Below are 20445 nucleotides of genomic sequence, written 5' to 3' on the forward strand. Positions count from 1 at the left end.
AATATCCCAGAACCTCTTCCCACCCAGGGATGGATTCCATCCTGACTTCAGGGAACATTCCAGACCCCTTTTCCACCCAGGGATGAGATGTCCCAGACCCTCTGCCCACCCAGGGATGGATCCTCAGGGACTTCGCACCCAGGGATGGATCCCATCCTGACTCCAGGGAACACTCCAGCCCTTTGACCCACCCAGGGATGGGACATTCCCCACCCTCTGCCCACTCAGAGATAGGAGATCCCAGCCCCTCTTCCCACGCAGGGGTGGATCCTCAGGAATGGGACATCCCAGAACCTCTGCCCACCCAGGGATGGATCCCATCCTGACTCCAGGGAACATTCCAGCCCCTCTTCCCACCCAGGGATGGATCCTCACGGACAGGTTATGCCAGACCCTCTGCTCACCCAGGGAAGGGACATTCCTGACCCTCTTCCACACCAGGGATGGACCCCAGGGATGCAACATTTCAGCTTCTCTGCCCACCCAGGGATGGATTCTCAGGGATTGGACATTCCAGAACATCTGCCCAACCAGGGATGAATCCCAGGGATGGGACATTCAGCCCTTCTTTCCACCCCAGGATGGATCTCATCCTGACTCCAGGGAACATTCCAGCCCCTCTGTCCACCCAGGGATGGATCCTCAGGGATAGGAGATCCCAGAACATCTGCCCACCCAGGGATGGATCCTCAGGGATAGGAGATCCCAGAACATCTGCCCACCCAGGGATGCATCCTCAGGGATGGGATATCCCAGACCCTCTGAGCAACCAGGGATGGGATATTCCCAACACTCTTCCCACCCAGGGATGGATCCTATCCTGACTCCAGGGAACATCCCAGACCCTCTGCCCACCCAGGGACAGATCACATCCTGACTCTAGGGAACATTCCAGCCCCTCTGCCCACCCAGGGATGGATCCCAGGGACAGGATATCCCAGACCCTCTGCCCACCCAGGGATGAGACATTCCCAACTCTTTGCCCACCCAAGAATTGGACATTCCCAACTTTGCCCACTCCAGGGTGGATCTCATCCTGACTTCAGGGAACATTCCAGACCCTCTTCCCATCCAGGGATGGATCCCAGGGATGGGATATCCCAGCACTCCTTCCCACCCAGGGATGGAATATCCCAGGCACTGTGTCCACCTAGGGATGGGACATTCCCGACCCTCTGCCATCCAGGGACGTGATATCCCAGACCCTCTGGTCACCCAGGGATGGATCCTCAGGGTTTGGACATTCCAGGCCCCCTGCCCACCCAGGGATGGATCCTCAGGGATGGGACATTCCAGCCCCTCTGCCCAACCAGGGGTGCGACATCCCAGCCTCTCTTCCCACCCTTGGATGGATCCCATCTTGACTGCAGGGAACATTCCAGCCCCTCTGACCCCCACCCAGGGCAGTTTGGATGGGGAAGGGAAGGAGGGAAGGATCCCAGATTTTGGGGTTGGATCTGGGATTTTGAGGGATTACTTCCATTCCAGACCATCCCACATCCTACAGACAGGTGCTGGTCCCAGCATAAACCCAGGATTTGGGATCCAGCTCAGCCTCATCCTGTGCTCCCTCTGCACCGTATCTCACATGGTGATACCAGGAATTACAGGGCCAGGACACAGGGAAATCTTCCCACTGGGAAAGGGAAGCCTGGGGTGGGATATTGGGAAGGAATTCCTGGCTGTGAGGGTGGGAAGGGGCTGAGCAGGAATTCCCAGAGAAGATGTGGAAGGAGGGAAGGATCCTGGATCCTGCCCAGTGAGATCAGCGGGATGTGATCCCTGCCTTGAATCCCATCTCCAGTGTGTGTCCAGCAGGACCTGGACCAGATCCCTGAGCTCCAGGAGAAAGCCTGGAATGATTGAATTCCTCTCCTGGCAATGCTGAGCTGGGGCTCGGTGCTCCCAGGAGGAGCTCAGCTGGCAGGGGAATCACTTTCCCTTTTCTGGTCCCACGGCAGGAGTCGGGACAGGGAAAAAACAGGAATTCTTGGATCAGAGCAGGTTGATCCCTGCCCGTGCTGCTCTTCCCCGTTTCCCTCCCATGCCCCGTTTTATTTTGAATTCCTTTGGAATTCTCCCAAAACCCAAAATCCAGCAACACTTCACTATTTAATTTTTTTCCTGGATGGTTTTTCAGCAGCTCGGGCACAAGGAGTTGGAATTTCAGGTTCTGAAATCTGTCCCTTGTCTCCTGTCCCCAACCGGGCGGAGGAGCCAGTGTAATTAACTCCAGGCTCCTTAATTACTTCCTGAGCTGCTTAATTGCTTTCTCCTCCCCGATTGCTGCAGGACAATGAGGGCGATGAACGGGGGAGAGATAAGGAGGGGAGGGAAACGGGGAGAGAAGCAGGAGCGGGAAGGAAATCAGGGAGGAAAATAAATAGGAATGAAGGACCGGGGAGAAAAACAGGGAGGAAAATAAATAGAGAAGAAGGACTGGGGAGGAAAATAGGGAAGCAGGAGTCGGGAAGAAAACAGGGAGGAAAATAAATAGGGAAGAAAATAAATAGAGAAGAAGTACAGGGGAGGAAAAGAGGGAAGCAGGACCTGGGAAGAAAACGGAGGAAATTAAGGAGGAAAACAGAGGAGAAGGACAAGGAAGGAATGTAGGGAGGAAAATAAATAGGGAAGAAGGACTGGGGAGAAAAACGGGGAGAAAAATAGGGAGGAAAACAGGGAACAAGACCCAGGAGGAATATGGGGGAAAACAGAAAGGAAAACAGGGAGAAAAAAAGGGGAGCAGGACCGGGGTGGAAAACAAGAGAGGAAAATAGGGATGCCGGTCCAGGGAGGAAAATGGAGAGAAGTGGGATCCAAGAGGAAAACGGGGAACAGGACTGGGGAAGAAAAAGAGAAGGAAGACAGGGAGAAGGATACAGGGAGGAAAACAGGGAACAGGACCCTGGAAGAAAACAGGGAGGAGAGTAGGGAGGAATAGAGGGAGGCAGGTCCAGGGAGGAAAAATGGAGAGAAGTGGGATCCAAGAGGAAAACAGAGAGGAAAATAAATAGGAGAGAAAGACTGGAGAAGAAAACAGCTTCCCAGACCCAGGAATAAAATCCAGGAATCCCACTTGTCCTGCATTGACAGCCCCAAACAAAAATCCAGGGAATTTCCCTCACTTCCAGCTCCGCTGCTGGGAGTTGGGATCTTCTAAGCCATGCAGGGACATTTCCCACCTAAATTTTAAGCTGAGAGAGGAAGTTTGGACGGGATATTGGGAAGGAATTCTTTCCTGTGAGGGTGGGGAGGGGCTGGGATGGATTTCCCAGAGAAGCTGTGGCTGCCCCTGGATCCCTGGGAGTGTCCAAAGCCAGGCTGGACATTGGGGTTTGGAGCACGTTGGGATAGTGGAAGTTGTACCCACCACAGCAGGGGTGGGGTTATGGATTTTAAAGGTCCCTTCCCACCCAAAGCATTCCATGATTCCCTGATTCCTCAGTCACTGAAGTTTGTTTGCCTTTTATTCCCTCAATATTCCACCACCGGCTCCAGCAAAGGCAAGGAGAAGACCAAGGAGAACAAGTAGGTCTGATCTCCCTGCTCCTCCTCCTCTTCATTCCCACTTTTCCAGCTGATCCACTTGGTTTGCTCTTCCTGCTCCTCCTCCTCTTCATTCCGACTTTTCCCAGCTGATCCAGGTGGTTTGCTCTCCCTACTCCTCCTCCTCCTCCTCTTCATTCCCACTTTTCCAGCTGATCCAGGTGGTTTGCTCTTCCTGCTCCTCCTCCTCTTCATTCCCACTTTTCCCAGCTGATCCAGTTGCTGTGCTCTGCCTTCCTCTAAAGCCAGACCTATCCACCCTGGAAAAACTTGGTTTTCTTGAATGTGTGGCCTCGGGGAATATTTATCAAAAAAAAACAAGGAAAATTTATCCAGCAAAATCTTTGGAGTATGGCAGTGCCTGAAGGGAACTGAGAGACCTTGAGGGATCCATAGGGATCGGATGGAGGGAGATTCCCAGGCTGGACATGGACAGGACAGGAAAAGTCTGGGTGCAGACAGGACTTAGATCCAGCTTTTCTTTGGATTTCAGGAAAAATCAGGAAAAGGTTCTTCCCCCAGAGCTGGCTGGGCTCTGGAACAGCTCCCCAGGGAATGGTGACATTCCCAGAGCTCCAGGAGCAATGGGACAGGGACAGGGTGGGATTGCTGGGGTGTCCTGGGCAGGATTTGGATCCAGGATCCCATTTGGTCCCTTTCCACTTGGGAATTCCATGACCCGACAGCTCCTGTGCCCACATTAGGCTGCCAGGTTTCTTCAGCTCCTTCCTTTCTTTCATCCCCAACAATTTTCATGGATGGCAGAGCAGGATGTTCCCCCAAAACCCTGATCCTCTGGCTCAAATTTAAACTCAGCTGCAGGGAATGATCCTGGAATCATCCCTGGGGGACTTCCCCATCTGAGAGACCTCTCCTGGTTCCTATTCCTTGTTTTGTGGTTTTGGGATCAATTCATGGCACATCCCATGGATGGATCCTCCCAAATAATGGGATGAAGCAGGAGGTGGAGAAGGAGGGAAATGTCCTGAAGCAGAGTCAAGGAAAATGGGAAGAGATCTCCCAGCTCTGGTCCTTCCTCTGGGAAGAGGCACAAAGGGATTGAGGGTTGGGATCTTCCTAAGGGTGTAGGATGGACCCAGCAGTGGGATCTGTCCTCTGGAAGAACTCCTGGCAGGTGGAATTCCCACAAGGAAATGAGCCATGGGAATTCTGTTCCCTGCTCCCAGCCTCCAGTAAAATGCAGTGATTAAAATGTCCTTTTATCCATGGATAATTCACCAGTAATGGGATCTTTAACTGGAAACTGTCCAGGACAGAGGCTGCTCCCAGCTCCCTGCTGTGGCTCCAGAATCCCTGTGGATTCTGGAGATCCCCACAAGATGGAATCCCAAAGAGCAAAGCCAAGAGGAGCAGCAGGAGGGTTTGTGGAACTGGAGATGATCCATGCTCAATCCCAATCCCATATTAGAGCCCAGAAAATCCATGGGAAGAGGCTGGCTGGAATCTCTGGTGTCTAACATGGATTTAAACTTCCTTGGATGTTCTTCCAACTGCCAGTAAAAGACAGTGATTAAAATGTCCTTTTATCCATGGAAAATTCACCATTAATGGCATCTTCAACTGGAAGCTGGCCAGGACAGAGGCTGCTCCCAGCTCCCTACTGTGGCTTCAGAATCCATGTGCAATCTGGAGATCCCCACAAGAAGATGATCCTGGTTCAATCCCATATTAGACCCCAGAAAATACATGGGAAGAGGCTGGCTGGTGTCTAACATGGATTTAAACTTTCTTGGAAGTTCTTCCAACTCCCAGTAAAATGCAGTGATTAAAATGTCTTTTATCCATGGATAATTCAGCAGTAATGGGATCTTTAACTGGAAGCTGGCCAGGACAGAGGCTGCTCCCAGCTTTCTGCTGTGGCTCCAGAATCCCTGTGGATTCTGGATATCTCCACAAGGCAAAATCCCAAAGGACAAAGCCAAGGGGAGTAGCAGGAGGGTTTGTGGAACTGGAGATGATCCATGCTTAATCCCAATCCCATTTTAGACCCCAGACAATCCATGGGAAGAGACTGGCTGGAATCTCTGGCATCTAACATGGATTTAAGCTTCCTTGGAAATTCTTCCATCTCCCAGTGAAGGGCAGTGATTAAAATGTCCTTTTATCCATGGATAATTCACCAGTAATGGGATCTTTAACTGGAAGCTGTCCAGGACAGAGGCTGCTCCCAAATCCCTGCTGTGGCTCCAGAATCCCTGTGGATTTTGGAGATCCGCACAATGTGAAATCCTAAAGGACAAAGCCAAGAGGAGCAGCAGGAGGGTTTGTGGAACTGGAGATGATCCATACTTAATCCCAATCCCATTTTAGACCCCAGACAATCCATGGGAAGAGACTGGCTGGAATCTCTGGCATCTAACATGGATTTAAGCTTCCTTGGAAATTCTTCCATCTCCCAGTGAAGGGCAGTGATTAAAATGTCCTTTTATCAATGGATAATTCACCAGTAATGGGATCTTTAACTGGAAGCTGTCCAGGACAGAGGCTGCTCCCAGCTCCCTGCTGTGGCTCCAGAATCCCTGCGGATTGTGGAGAACCCCATTGGCGAAATCCTGAAGGACAAAAGAAGCAGGCTTGTGGAAGTGGCGATGATCCATGCTCAATCCCAATCTCATATTAGACCCCAGAAAATCCACGGGAAGAGGCTGGCTGGAATCTCTGGTGTCTGACATAGATTTAAACTTTCTTGGAAGTTCTTCACACTCCAAACTTGCTGGAACACAGGTGGGATGTGTTGTGATGGGGCAGCAGCAGCTTTTCCAGAGCCTGGGTTCTTCAGGATAGCGGGAGAAGGGCGGGTGATGGCCCAGGAGGGCTCTCGGTGCCATGGCGGCAGCTCAGGTTCCGCAGGTGCGCGGATCCTCATGGAATATTCATGCGGAGACGGTGTCAGCTCTCCGCCAGCCCCGGCGTCCCACCGGCGCCGTCGGGAGCGTGGCGGGAGCATTGGGAAGATCCCACAAAAACCCCACTGTGCCCACTGAGGAGACTCGGAGGGATCCCCCATCCCTGCTCCGTCCCCTCCGGCGCTGGGATGGATGTCCCACGATAGAGGCTCCGCCGTTCCCACCTCGGATATTCCAGAACCTTCTCCTGCAGGGCTGGGTGAAGGTAGAAGCTGGGATGGGAAGGGGGAGGTGTTTGGGATTGGGCAGGGCTCGCCCAGCTTGGGAAAGGGACGGGTGGGGATCGGGAAAGGGTTGGGGATTGGGATGAGGCACTGGGATGCTGCTCCGGAACTTTTGGGATGGCTTCGTCTTCATCCTCATCCTGCTCCTTCCGTTCTTCCCAGCACCTGCTAAGTGCTGCCAAAATCCACCAAAACCCTCAGAACTCTACAAAACCCACCAAAAAACTCACTGCTTCAGAATTTATTTCTTTGTCTCTTTTTATTTCCTCTTATTCCTTTTCCCTTCCATTTTTCCTGTTTTTTTTTTTTTTTTTTTTCCCTCCCTTTTTCCTGCCCTTTTTTCCCCTGGTGCTTTCTCCTGTTTGTTTGGAGTTTTTTTTCCTGCTTTATCCTTGGCAGGTTTTTTTATCCCAACAGTTTTCTTTCCCAAAGTTTTTTCTTTCATCTATTTTTCCCCCCTTTTTTCCCTCTGTTGATACCTCCTGGATTTTCTTTCCCAAATTTTTCTGAGTATTTTTCCTTTTCTTTTTTCCACTTTCTTCCTGCTGTTCCCTCAGGTTTTCCCCCTCTCCCTCCCATTTTATTTTCCCTCTATTTTTTTCCCCCATCTTTTTCTTTTTTTCCCCCTGCTTATTCCTCCTAGGGTTTTTTCCTAAATTTTTCTGTGATTTTCCCTTTTTCTTTTCTATTCCCCCCCCTCATTCCCCCACCCCAATTTTTCCTCTGTTTTTCCCCTCCATTTTTGCCTCCCCATTTTTCCTTCACAGTTCCCCCCCTTTTTTCCCTGTTTCTTTTCTTCCCTATTTTCCCCTCCATTTTTAAATTTTCCTCCTTTCTTTTTCCTTTTCTCATTTCTCATTTTACCTTTTTGTCCTTTTTCCTTTCCTCCTCTTTTCTTTACTTCCCCTTTTCCCCTTTTTTCTTTTTTGTTACTTTTCCCAATTTTCTTTATTTTACCTTTTTCATTTTAACCCTTCTCCCCCTCTCTTCTTTTTCCCTTTTTTTTCCTCTTTCCCTCTTTTTTCTTTCCTTTTTCACCTTTCCCCAGCACCAAACCCTTTTATTCCCTTCCCAAAATTCCATTCCCTGCTGGGCACGGACACAGCACCTGGACCTCTATTCTATATTTTTATTTTCTGGATTTTTCCCTCCGATCCACCTCACCCTGTGGATGTCCCAAATTTTTACCATTCCCAGGTGTGGTTTTTCCACACCTTGGATAAGATGATTAATCCCAGTTTTTTTCCACGCATCACCCCAAATCCACCATCATCATTTTACTGTCAGGAACATCTGAGGGATCCAAACCCTTTTTTTCCGTGGATTTGGCAGCTGAGAGAGGACCCTGATGGAATTTTCCATGCTGAGTCCATCACCAGCTGCTCCTCACTTTGGTTTTCCTTCCAAAGAAACCTCAGAAATTCCCAGGACAGTGATTTTATCAAATCCATTTGTTAAATGGACTTGATAAAAATTGGATTAATTTTATCCAATCCATTTAACAAATGGAAGCTCTGGGACTAGAGGGATTTTTTTTTTCTCTCAATTTTTGAGAATTTCATGGAAAATAAAGGAATGTAATCCAACCAACCGGGAGGTTTGGCTGGAAGGGCAGAGAATGATCTGGGAGCAGAATTCCAGAGCCTGAGCCATGATTCCAACATTTCCTCATTAAATAAATAAATCAGTTTGAAAACATCTCCAAAGGGTCCCATCTGCTGGGTGCTTCCTGGTGGAATCACAGATATGGAATCCTCATCTTTAACTTTTCTCCTCCAATCCATGGAAAAAATGGAGCATCCTGGGAATAAATCACAGCTTCCATAGGCCTGAGCGCTGCTTTAGTCCCATATTTAAATACTGAATCTTATCCCAACCTTATCCCCTCCCTCAGATATGTTATTTTCCCACTCTCCTTAACTTTCTTCCTGCTTTCTCTGGCTCTCTCTGTGGCCTGGAGACTTCTGGAGGTGATTTCCAACCAGGACTCAATTCCAGGGATTTTTCCTAGTGAAAAAATTCCCAAGGTTAAAACGTGACCCTTCGGCTCCATCCAGAGGTGGGACTGGGAAATCCCACAGGGTCCCTATGGTTTCCTTTTGGAACGACATCCCAGTCCTGCAGAATCCAGGAACTCTGGATCCCCTGGCCTGGAAGCCAGGTGAGGTCCAGGCTGGAGATGTGGTCCTGGATGGAGATTAGATTTTGATTGAAAGTGAGGAAAAGTCCAGGTTGGAGGTGACTTTTTGTCCTGGCTGAAAGTGGGTGCCAGCCTGGAGGTGAGGTCCTGGCTGGAGGTGAGGTCCTGGCTGGAGGTGAGGTCCTGGTGGGAGGTAGATCCAGGCTGCAGGTGAGGTCCAGGCTGGAGATTAGGCTTGGGTTGGAGGTGAGGAAAAGTCCAGGTTGGACGTGACTTTTTGTTCTAGCTGGAAGTGGATCCCAGCTTGGGATACCAGTTTGGAGGTGAGGTGTCCAGGCTGGAGGTGAGGTGAGTTCCCAGCTGGAGGTGAACTCCAGACTGAAGGTGATGAAAGCTCCATCCTGGACATGAGGTCTGGGTCAGGCCGTAGGTGAGGAAAGGTCCAGTTCTGAGGTGAGGTCAAGGCAGGAGTTGAGGTCCCAGTGGGAAGGGAGGTCCAGGTTGGAGGTCAGGTTGATCTTGAAGTGAGGTCCCAGGCTGGAGATGAGGTCCCAGGCTGGAGATGAGGTCCCAGGCTGGAGATGAGGTCCTAGGCTGGAGATGAGGTCCTAGGCTGGAGATGAGGTCCCAGCTGGAGATGAGGTTCTTCTTGGAGGTGAGGTCCAGGCTGGAGGTGTGATCCTGGCTGGAGGTCCCCTGTTACTTCCAAGAACATCTCCAGCAAACCTGCAAATGTTCCTCCCTTTCCAGTGATGGGAATTCTCCAATTAAAAACATTCCTTTTTCATGGGTGGGGGAAGTGTTGGGGTGTCTGAATTTTGGGGTGTGGTGTCTGAATTTTGGTGTGTCTGCATTTTGGGGTGCCAGAATTTTGGGATGTCTAAATTTTGGGATGTCTGAGCTTTGGGGTGTTGGAATTTTTGAGTATCTGAATTTTTGAGTACCTGAATTTTGGGGTGTTTGAATTTTGCGGTATTTGAATTTTTGGCTGTCTGAATTTTCAGGGTGTTTGAATTTCGGGGTGTTTCATTTTTAGTAGTTTCATTTTCTGGTGTCTTGGAAAGAAATTCCATGGACTGGTCGGGAGAGATGAGGAGTAGGAACACAACTGGGACCCCCAGCAGGGGGTTATCCCAAGCTGAGGCATTCCCAGATAAAAAATGGGATCCAAGATTCCAGGGCAGTGAATTCCACTCTCTATTCTGACACTCTGCAATATTTCCTGCTCTGTTTTTCAGCTGATATTTCCTCTTTCCCTTTTGGAAAAATCCTCCTCCTGTTCCCACATCCTAGAAAACATAAAAAATACAGAAATTAACGGGAATTTTTATTCTCCCTCTCTTCATCCAGAGCTGGCAAAGGAGTTTTTTCAGCCATGAAGCTTGGAAAGACACGTCCGTCCAAGGATGAGCATCGGAAACAAGGTACAGTCATGGAATGACGGCGGATTCCTGGAATTGCAGCGGTGGGAGAGGAAGGGCTGCCTGTTCTGTTCCCTGGGCTCTACATGGAGGTGGGGCTGGAATTGGACACCTCTGGAAAGGCAGGAGAGGGCAGCGATTGGAAATTCATGGCTGTTTCCATTCAGAGCCAAGGATCAGTTTTCCACAGCAAAGAAAAGCAGGAATGTGCGTTTACAGGCAGAGAAAAGCCTTGGAAAAAGTTTGGGCTGTGGTTCTGGGAAAACTTCCCCCATTTCCCAGCCAGGTTTCAGGCTAGGAAAAGGGAATTTTGCCTGGGATGCTGGCATGGAAGCCTGGATGCTCTTCCCAGAACCTGCATGTTCCCTTTGTGATTAAAGATTCCAGCAGGACCATGGGAAAACACCCAGGATGCAAATGAACAGAGCTGTTGGTCCCATGGAAGCATCTCCACAGGCTGGATTTATCCATGGTCATGGAATGCTCACTGTGTGGTGTGGGCAGCGCTGCAGGGCTGGGAGGCTCCTGGTCCCACCTTTCCCAGGAACCTCCAGGTGTCCCTGGGCTGGGATGGTGGTGATCCCAACCCTTGGCCACTGGATAAGGGATGGGTGGATGTCCTGGACACGCTGCCTGCTGGCCAAGCCGGCATTCCCAACATTCCATGGGTGATTCCCTCCCATCCAGACTCTTCTCCAGCTTAGATCAGCTCTAACCTGTCCTTGGACGCTTCCAGGGATGGAGCAGCCACAGCTCCTCTGGGAATTCCAGCCCAGCCCCTCCCCACCCTCCCAGCCAGGAATTCCTTCCCAAGATCCCACTCCAAGCTCCCCTTTCCCAGTGGGAGCCATTACCTGTGTCCTGTCCTTCCAGGCCTTGTCCCCAGTTGCTCTCCAGCTCTCCTGGAGCCCCTCTAGGCCCTGCAAGGGGCTTTGGGGTCTCCCTGGATCCTTCCCTTCTCCAGCTGGACATTCCCAGGTCTCCCAGCCTGGTTCCATGGCTGAGGGACTCCAGCCCTGGAGCAGCTCCGTGGTCTCCTCTGGACCAACTCCAGCAGCTCCATGATCATGCCATGCCAAGGATCCCAGAGCTGGAGACAGTAATTCCCAGCTCCTGGCTCAGTCTTAATCTCCTGGCTGAGTCAAGGACCCCCTTTCCCTCAGGAAAGGAACATTCCAGCAACTTCTTCCAATAGAAACCCAGGCATGGGGACGTGTCAAGGGGATCTGCAGTAGATTTTCCTTTTTGGAATGACCCATTTCTCCCATTTTTTTTCACCCCTCTCTCCTCAAAACCAGGGAATGGGTTGTCTTTGCACCAACTCATGTGCTCCTCAGATCTTCCTCAAATGCTTTTTCACCCCCTAAATTCGGGGTGCTGTCATTATTCCTTATTTTTCTTCCTTAAGACCCTCCACAGGAATTCTGCCCGGATGGAATTCCATGTCATCTCTTTGATAACCCCTCTTCCGAGCAGGTTGCCCGAGACCCGACCTGGTCCCCATTGTTTTTGTGCTGCCAGCCGAGGGGATGGATTGGTTTCCCTTCTCCCAGCCTTTAATTATTCACCGGTGGAAATGAAAACCGGAGCCATTCCTTTGTCCCCTTCCCGCAGATGATCCGGCTGTTCTGGAAACAGAAGACCTGGATAGAAAGGCCATGAGATACGGAGCAGGCCTGGAGCCAGACACCATCTCCCTGGCCTCTGTCACCGCTGTCACCACCAATGTCTCCAACAAAAGGTGAGATCTGGGGTTGGGATTGTGCCAGCAGGAGGTGAGGATGGACACCCCAAAAAATGAGTGATCCCTGACACAGGGAATGTTGGAAATCATTGTCCCACAGAACCAGTGGGATGTTTTTCTGGAATATCTGACCCACAGCAGCGATCACCAAAGTTCTGTGGAGCCTCCCAGCTCTCAGTGTTGGAGGAGCATTGAGGGTGGCCCTGCCCTTGTAGTGAAAGGGACCTTGGACATGAACCTGGAGGGACAGGACAGAGGGAATGGCTTTCCACTGCCAGAGGGCAGGGATGGATGGGATACTGGGAGTTAGGAATTGTTCCCTGAGAAGAACTGGGATGGAATTCCCCGAGAAACTGTGGCTGCCCCATCTCTGGAAGTGTCCCAGGCCAGGTTGGACAGGGCTTGGATTGGTGGTGTCAGGCTCTGGATGATCTTCGAGGTGCCTCCCAACCCAAACCATCCCATGATTCCATGAATTCCACCTGTGGTTTGACCAAGGGTTTCTTCTCCCTCTCCCAAGGTCCAAGCCCGACATCAGGATGGAGCCGAGTGCTGGGAGACCCATGGATTACCAGGTAGGTGACACCTGGGTATGGCCCTCAGGGTCACAACCTGGGCTTGGGGACACCGTTTGCAGGGACTGAGTTCCTGGTGGGTCTCAACTCACTGGGATTGGATCCAGGGCATCCCAAGAGCTGGAATTTCACTGGTGGAGCCATAAACTCAGGATTAAGCCATTGACTGGGTTTTTTGTCTGACGTGTAAAACCCAGAGAGCCCAAATTAAACCCAAATTAAGCTCTTTTTGAGGTTGTCTCTGGAATTTCTCCTTGGAGCAGCCTGGGATAGCAAAATGTGTTCCTGCCCCTGGCAAGGAGTGGAATGGATTGAGCTTTAAGCTCCCTCCCAATTCCAACCAATCCATGATCCCATTGTGTTTTCCAGCAGAAATGAAGCCAATGGGATCGGTCTCTCTGATCCCACAGCTTGAGTTAAATGCATTCAATTTTCCAATGGAAGTGAAGCCAGTGGAATCGGCTTCTCTGATCCCACAGCTTGGTTGAATCTGTTGGATTTTTCAGCAGAAGTGAAGCCAATGGGATTGGTTTCTCTGATCCCACAGCTTGGTTGAATCCGTTGGATTTTCCAGCAGAAGTGAAGCCAATGGGATTGATCTCTCTGATCCCACAGCTCATGTTAAATCCCGTTGTGTTTTCCAGGAGAAGTGAAGCCAATGGGATCAGTCTCTCTGATCCCACAGCTTGGATTAAATCCATTGGATTTTCCAGTAGAAGTGAAGCAATGGGATCGGTCTCTCCGATCCCACAGCTCGGGTTAAATCCATTGGATTTTCCACGTTGAGTGGAGCACCCTCACCATGGGGCTGGAACAACTGGGATTCCTGGGATCTCCTGCTTCCCACACCATTGCCAGCCCCTCCTCACCTGTATCCCAGTGGGACCAGCAGACCCCATTGCACTGGGAATTCCCCTTGGTCAGAGGTGGGGGGGTGGGTGAAGGCAGCCTGGAGCTGCTCCCGGGATGTGGAAATTTGGGAATTCCTCTGCCCAGGTCAGCATCACCATCATCGAGGCCAGGCAGCTGGTGGGGCTCAACATGGACCCCGTGGTGTGTGTGGAGGTGGGGGAGGAGAAGAAATACACGTCCATGAAGGAATCCACCAATTGCCCTTACTACAATGAGGTGGGTCTGGCCCTGGTGCTGCTCCCTACCCCTCTGGTTTACTCCACCCTCGATCCTGTGATTTATTTTTTATCTGCGGGGTTTTTGGGGGTTAAATTCTTGCTGGAATAAGGAGAAATCTCAAACCACGAGGAGAAACAAACCCCTTGCCCTCTGGAATTTTGTGATCAAGGATTCCCAGGTTTTCCCAGAAATCTGAGCTTCCATTGGCTCCCCACACTCGGTGGGGGGATCAGTGATCCATGTGGTCCCATGCTCAGTGTTGGGATCAGAGGGATCCATCCCTGCTGGGCCATGGGTACCCCTGGGCAGCCACAACTTCTCCAGGGGGTTCTCAATCCCGATGGATCCCACCTCTCACCATTCCATTTTCCCTTCCAGTATTTTGTCTTCGATTTCCATGTCCCCCCTGATGTCATGTTCGACAAGATCATCAAGCTCTCCGTAAGTGACCCCGATATCCTTGTCCTTTTTGGGAGGGCTTTGGAAGCAAACCATCCATTTTTGGGATGGATTTAAGGTCCTTGATGTGAGATTCCCAACAGGAATTCTCTTCTGCAGACCCCCAGTCTGCATTTCTGTTCCAACCCTCATTCCTGGCTACACACATCTCCTGCATTCCCTGTGTCCCTTTGTGGGCTGATCTCTGGTATTCCAGAGATCCAAACCTTGGAATTTATTTATTAGAACCAAACCTTGGAATTTATTTATTAGAACCAAACCTTGGAATTTATTTATTTATTCTTGTGGAGAAGGAAGACCTTCCAGAGCCAGGGAAATTCCTGGGATATCAGAGCTGTTGTGGAAATCCAGGATTTGGAATGCTGAGAGGAAAGTTGAGATTTCAGCCCACCCAAAACCAGGAAGGTGATGGATAAGACTTCCAGATTCCCTGCCCAATTAGGGCACATTAATTAGGGTCATCCATATCCATCCTGGTGCACAGACTGGCTGCACAATTTCTCCCATTTTTCCTCAAATTCTGAGCATTTTAAAGGCTCTTACCCCAGTTAAATATCCCAGTGTTTCCTGCTGTGGCTGGAAAAGGGATCTTCCTCCAAAGATTAATTTCTTTGCATTTTTTGTTCATTCCAAATGCAAACTTCCTGTCAATTCCACTAATCAGGACCTGCCAACCCCACGGGGCCTTTTGGTGTCCTCGAATCCTCGAAGGAAAAGTCGTCAGCTCCTTTCCCATCCCACCCTGGAAACCTCTGGAATGGCTTTGTGCCTCCCAGGTCCTGGGGGAATTCCTGAGTGGTTTTCCCCTCTTGATTTCCAGGTGATCCACTCCAAAAACCTCCTGAGGAGCGGGACATTGGTGGGATCCTTCAAGATGGATGTTGGGACCGTTTACACCCAGCCTGGTACGTGAATGTCGTTTGTAACGATTCCCAGGCACATGCATCTGCTCAGTGGAGTAAAATTCCTGGCAAAGGAGTGAGGCAGGGGCTGGATTTCTTGGAAAATGCTTTCCAAGTATTAAATGATTGGAAATTGATTGAAAATGATTAGGTGTAAATATCCAAGATATAAAAAGTCTCCTGGAGTCACTCATAGGTCAGGGAAGAGCTCTTGGCACCTTTGGAGAAGGATCTCCATCCTGGAGGGATTCCATCCTGGAATCACAGGATGGAGAATCACCTTTGGAGAAGGATCTCCATCCTGGAGGGATTCCATCCTGGAATCACAGGATGGTTTGGGTGTGATGGGACTTTAAGATAATTTAATTCCACCCCTGCCATGAACAGGGACACCTTTCACTGTCCCAGGTGGATCCAAGCCCCAGTGTCCAGCCTGGCCTTGGATGCTGCCAGGGATCCAGGGATTCTCTGGGAATTCCAGCCCAGCCAGGAATCCCTTCCCAAGATCCCACAATCCCAAGCTCCCCTTTCCCACTGGAAGCCATTCCCTCGCTCCCTCCAGTCCTTTCCCAAATTCCAGCTCTCCTGGAGCCCCTTGAGGCCCTTGAGGGTGCTCTGAGTTCTCCCTGGATCCTTCCCTTCTGCAGCTCTACCAAGACAGATTCCCAGATCTCCCTGACCCTGACAACCAGATCTCCCTGAGATCCCTCCTGGCTGTTCTGGTGTCCATCCCTGCCCTGCCCAGGAAGAAGCCCTGGGTGACATTCCCAGACAGGACGTGAACATTCCAGACAGTAATGTCCAGGGCTGGATCCTGCCCCACATTTCACCCAAGCCTGGAAAGGAGGGAGAGGTTGATTAGAGCTGCTGACCATCGAGTCCAACCATCCCCAATGCTGCCAGGGCCACCATCACTTCCCCATGTCCCCAAGTGCCACATCCACACGGCTCTAAACCCCTCCAGGGTGGGGACTTGAGACTCCACCCTCATCCAGCTTATCCCGTTGTTTCTCCATCTCCAACACCAGACACCCCTTCCCAGTGGATTTTCCAGGTGTTTTTTTGGATCCCTCACACACAGGGCAGGTCCCACTCCATGGAATGCCGTGTCCTGGTGGCGTTGGCTGTGTCTGGTGGTGACAAAGGTCTCTCTCTTGTCCTCTGGGTTGCAGAGCACCAATTCTACCATAAATGGGCCATCCTGTCTGACCCTGAGGACCTCACGGCCGGTCTCAAGGGCTACCTCAAGTGTGACATCGCCGTGGTGGGCAAAGGTGACAACATCAAGACCCCGCACAAGGCCAATGAGACAGAGGAGGATGACATTGAAGGGTAGGGATCTGCCAGGATCTGCTTATTCCCGGCTCCCTCAGGAATCCTTTCCACCTCTCCTTCCCTTGGGTGGGATCACAGGATCCAAACCTGGTGGCAAACCCTGAGCCATGAAAGGGAGAGGGACCAATCTGGTGGTTTTCTGGGAGGGAATGCATGGTCCTGGTGCAATTCCAGGTAATCTCAAGCACAGAGTTGTCCTTCCTGTGGGGTCACACCATCTGCTGGTGGTTGAACTCTCCAGCAGCACCAGCCTGGTGTCAAGCAGCCTGATGTCCCCTGATGTTCCTGATGGGTGGAAAATGGGATGAGATGGGATAATGGGATGGGATCTCACACCCCAAGGCAGAGCAGAGAAGTCTGGACGAGGTTTCCCAGGCTGTGTGTGTGGACAGGGATCTTGGACTATCCAGAACATCTCAAATGTCATGGAACAAAAATTAGAAGCTTAAAGGCTTGATTCCAGTCCCAAAACTTTTTCATGGAATAAAAATCAGGAGCTTTAAAGCTTGATTCCAGCCCCAAAACTCTTCCAGATTTATCTACATTTCAAACCTGAATGAATATTTCTGTTTCAAATCTGCCTCTGAGGCTCTCCCCACATGTAATCCAGGGATGGTTTAGGTTGGGGAAGACCTCTGAGATTGAGTCCAGCCATTAACAGTCAGAAACCAGCAGTACAGCTCTCCTGACTTGCTGGGGTTTGAGGAACCACCTCCAGAACTCTGGGCTTCATTCCATGCTGTAGTGATTCTCCTACTCATTCCTAAAATCCTGGAATGGTTTGTTTTTGGAAGGGATCTTCAAGATGACCTTGTTCCAACCCTCCTGCCATGGGCAGGGACACCTTCCACCAGCCATGGACAACTCCAGCAATTCCTAGAATTTCCCTAGAAATATTTTGTTCACTCCCATCTGCAGAGGAAGAAAGCCACATATCCAAAAAAACCCCAAAACAATGGATGGAATTAATTTCATCCCCAAAATAATCCTCCAACATCCCCTTGATAAGGAAAAAGCAACTCTTCCAAAATCCCATTCATTCCATTTCCGTGGAATGGAGTGGAAGCGGAAGGAGTCAGTGCTCAGAAAATGGAGCAGCTCCTCTCTGGTCTTTTATGGAACCACAAAGGTTGGATGGAGGTTGTCCCATCCAACTGGGATGGGATTCACTGACCATCCCACCCCAGCAGCTGTTCCCAACCCCATCCTGACATTCCACATTCCAGGAACCTCCTGCTCCCTGATGGGGTCCCTCCGGAGCGCCAGTGGGCTCGGTTCTACATCAAGATCTACCGCGCTGAGGGGCTGCCGCGCATGAACACCAGCATCATGGCCAACGTCAAGAAGGCGCTCATCGGCGAGAACAAGGACCTGGTGGACCCCTACGTGCAGGTGGCCTTCGCAGGGCAGAAGGTGAGCGGGGAGGTGCCAGGGTGACCACAGTAGGTGAAGCCAGCAGGTGGCCATAGATTGTCTCAGTTGTCCTTGAAGGTCAGGATGGACATGGTGTCACCTGATATGTTAAGATGGGTGTGGTGTCACCTTGGCTGAGATGGGCGTGGTGTCACCAGCACATCGAGAGGGGTGTGGTGTCACCTGGCATATCCAAATAGGCATGGTGTCACTTGGTGCATCAACCTGGACATGGTATGACTTGATACATTGAGGTGGGCGTGATGTCACCTGGCACATCTAGATGGGCATGATGTCACCTGGCACATTGAGATGGGTGTGGTGTCATCTGATACACCAAGATGGGTGTGGTGTCACCTGGTACATCAAGATGGGCGTGGTATCACCTGGCCTGTTGAGAGGGGCATGGTTTCACCTGATGCATCGAGGTGGGCATGGTGTCACCTTGTTTTTGCTCTCCGAGATGGATTTGTGCCCTCTCCAGTTGAGGAGGAGAATTCCTTTCTCAGAAGAGGGCACAGTGAGTGGAAGGGAGCAGCTCTGGTGTTGAGGGATGATGTTTGTGAGATCCAACCTGTTGGGAAGGATGAAAGTTTGACAAGAAACTTTCACAGATATTTGTGCTTGGCAGAAGATCTGTGAATGTAGAAGCTGAGAGTAGAATAGAGATGGAAGCAAGTTTTGATATAAAAGAACAACAGATGTGTAAATTGAGGACTGCTGAGCCAGTCTTGCTTGACACCTAAGACAGCAAAGATTAAGTCGAGTTGGAAAGAGATTTTATTACTTAGAGCAAAGGATAAGCTGACCGCAAACAAAACGACGTTTTTACAGAGCAGAAAGATTCCAGAGACAAGCAACATGCCAATGTGGCAAGTATAAAAAAGATCTAAGAATTTTCCACTGCAAGAAAAACAACTTTAAGCTTAAAATGTAACATTCTAACTCATGTGGCTGGATATTATTGACCATAATATGGTAATGATAGTAATGACAGGTTGCAGGTAATAGTAAATGTATTGATTGGTTGATTATGTATTAAAATGCTCAGCAAAGAAAAATATATAATGCAAGTAACCAAAACTAAAGGGTCTTCAGGCTTGTCTGCAGCTGGAGCTGACAGCTGTAGGCATGGCTCTGTCACCCATGTTGGAATTCCAGGCTCTTTCTTGCTCCAAGGTCAGGGTGACTAAAACTCAGGAGATGTTGTTTTTGAAGTCTTACTCTGAAGTTTATTATCCTTATCTATTACAAACTCGCCAGATGTGAGCTCTCCCTAAAAAGTGAGTTAAAATGGTGTCTGTTCAAGGTTATTTAAGTCCCAGTTACCCAATAAACAGTTGACATCTATATCATTTATGCTTCTAACCCAATTATGATCACCCAAAACCCAAAATGCGGACATCTTTAATCTAATTAGAGAAAACCACCCAGATATGTGGTAGAAGAAGAAGGTGCAAAAAAGACATCTAACCCACACCCAAAATTCTCCATCTTGACTCCCATGTATCACCATATACTAAAACCCCAAATCTAAGTTTTTTCATCCTGTGATATCACAAACCTCTAACCAACTCCACATCTGTAATCCTGGTGCTATAATCAGTTTTGGAAGGCTTCTCCACATCTCCAGGTCAAATGCAGTGCTCTCTTTGGGTCTGTGCCTTTCAGCACAGAAAATTCAAAATTCTCAGCATCCAGGGTCCCAACATCCCCACAACCCTGGACTGCTGTGACACTTTGGATACAATAAACTGCGTTTTGAAGAGTTGCCTGGAGTCCCACATCTCTCATCTCTTACTCAACCCTTGTCTGATATCCGTCTCCTCTCGATTCCCAGGGAAAGACATCCATACAGAAGAGCAGCTATGAGCCCCTCTGGAATGAGCAAATCATCTTCACAGAGATGTTTCCCCCGCTGTGCAAGCGGATCAAGATCCAGATCCGGGACTCAGACAAGGTCAACGACGTGGCCATCGGGACCCATTTCATCGACCTGAGGAAGGTCTCCAACGAGGGGGACAAAGGTAAAGTTGAAGTGGGGGGCATAAAAGCTACAGGGGCATTCCTTTAGCAGAGATCCCGAAGTTTTCCAGGTTCCTTCCCGCCCCTGGAATTCCTGGGTGCTCATCAGGAGAGATCTTGAGGTCCTCAAATATGAGAGGTTCCTGGGCCAATGCCCTGAAAACCAAGATTTGTCACAAACCTTCAGCAAGTACCTGAAAGCAAAGACACCCCAGAACAATTTGCTTTTCCAAAATTTCCACGGAGGGATGAGCATTTGTGGGCAAAGATGGGAAACCAGATGTGGGACTGGAAAGGGACTAATGGGGGGTTCTTCTTCCTCAAACCTCAAAATGGGGAATTGCCAAAGACCTGCCCAGTTCCCACCACTGCCTTGACTGCAAATTTTCCCCAAAAAATTCAGGAGGCTCAGGGGGGACGTTGTGGCTCTGCACAACTCCCTGGCAGGAGGGAACAGCCAGGGGGGGTCGGGCTCTGCTCCCAGGGAACAGGGACAGGACAAGGGGAAATGGCCTCAGGCTGGGCCAGGGCAGGTTCAGGTTAGATATCTGGAAAATTCCTTCCTGGAAATGGCTTTTGATCCCTGGCACGGGGGGAGTTTCC

At 50.1% G+C, this 20445-nt stretch overlaps 1 protein-coding gene across 1 annotated transcript in view; it reads left to right on the top strand.

Annotated features, from left to right (window-relative positions):
- OTOF (otoferlin) overlaps positions 1–20445 on the top strand; it is a 104312-nt gene that overhangs the window by 38116 nt on the left and 45751 nt on the right. Inside the window, exons 11-20 of the mRNA XM_058800905.1 lie at positions 3499–3528; positions 10188–10261; positions 11873–11999; positions 12523–12577; positions 13574–13705; positions 14087–14149; positions 14988–15072; positions 16242–16401; positions 17631–17817; positions 19658–19844. Of these exons, the coding sequence (XP_058656888.1) occupies positions 3499–3528; positions 10188–10261; positions 11873–11999; positions 12523–12577; positions 13574–13705; positions 14087–14149; positions 14988–15072; positions 16242–16401; positions 17631–17817; positions 19658–19844 (1100 nt within the window). The remainder of the gene's footprint in view (positions 1–3498; positions 3529–10187; positions 10262–11872; positions 12000–12522; positions 12578–13573; positions 13706–14086; positions 14150–14987; positions 15073–16241; positions 16402–17630; positions 17818–19657; positions 19845–20445) is intronic.

The sequence above is a fragment of the Ammospiza caudacuta genome, chromosome 3, assembly GCF_027887145.1.
Source record: "Ammospiza caudacuta isolate bAmmCau1 chromosome 3, bAmmCau1.pri, whole genome shotgun sequence".
Lineage (NCBI taxonomy): Eukaryota > Metazoa > Chordata > Aves > Passeriformes > Passerellidae > Ammospiza > Ammospiza caudacuta.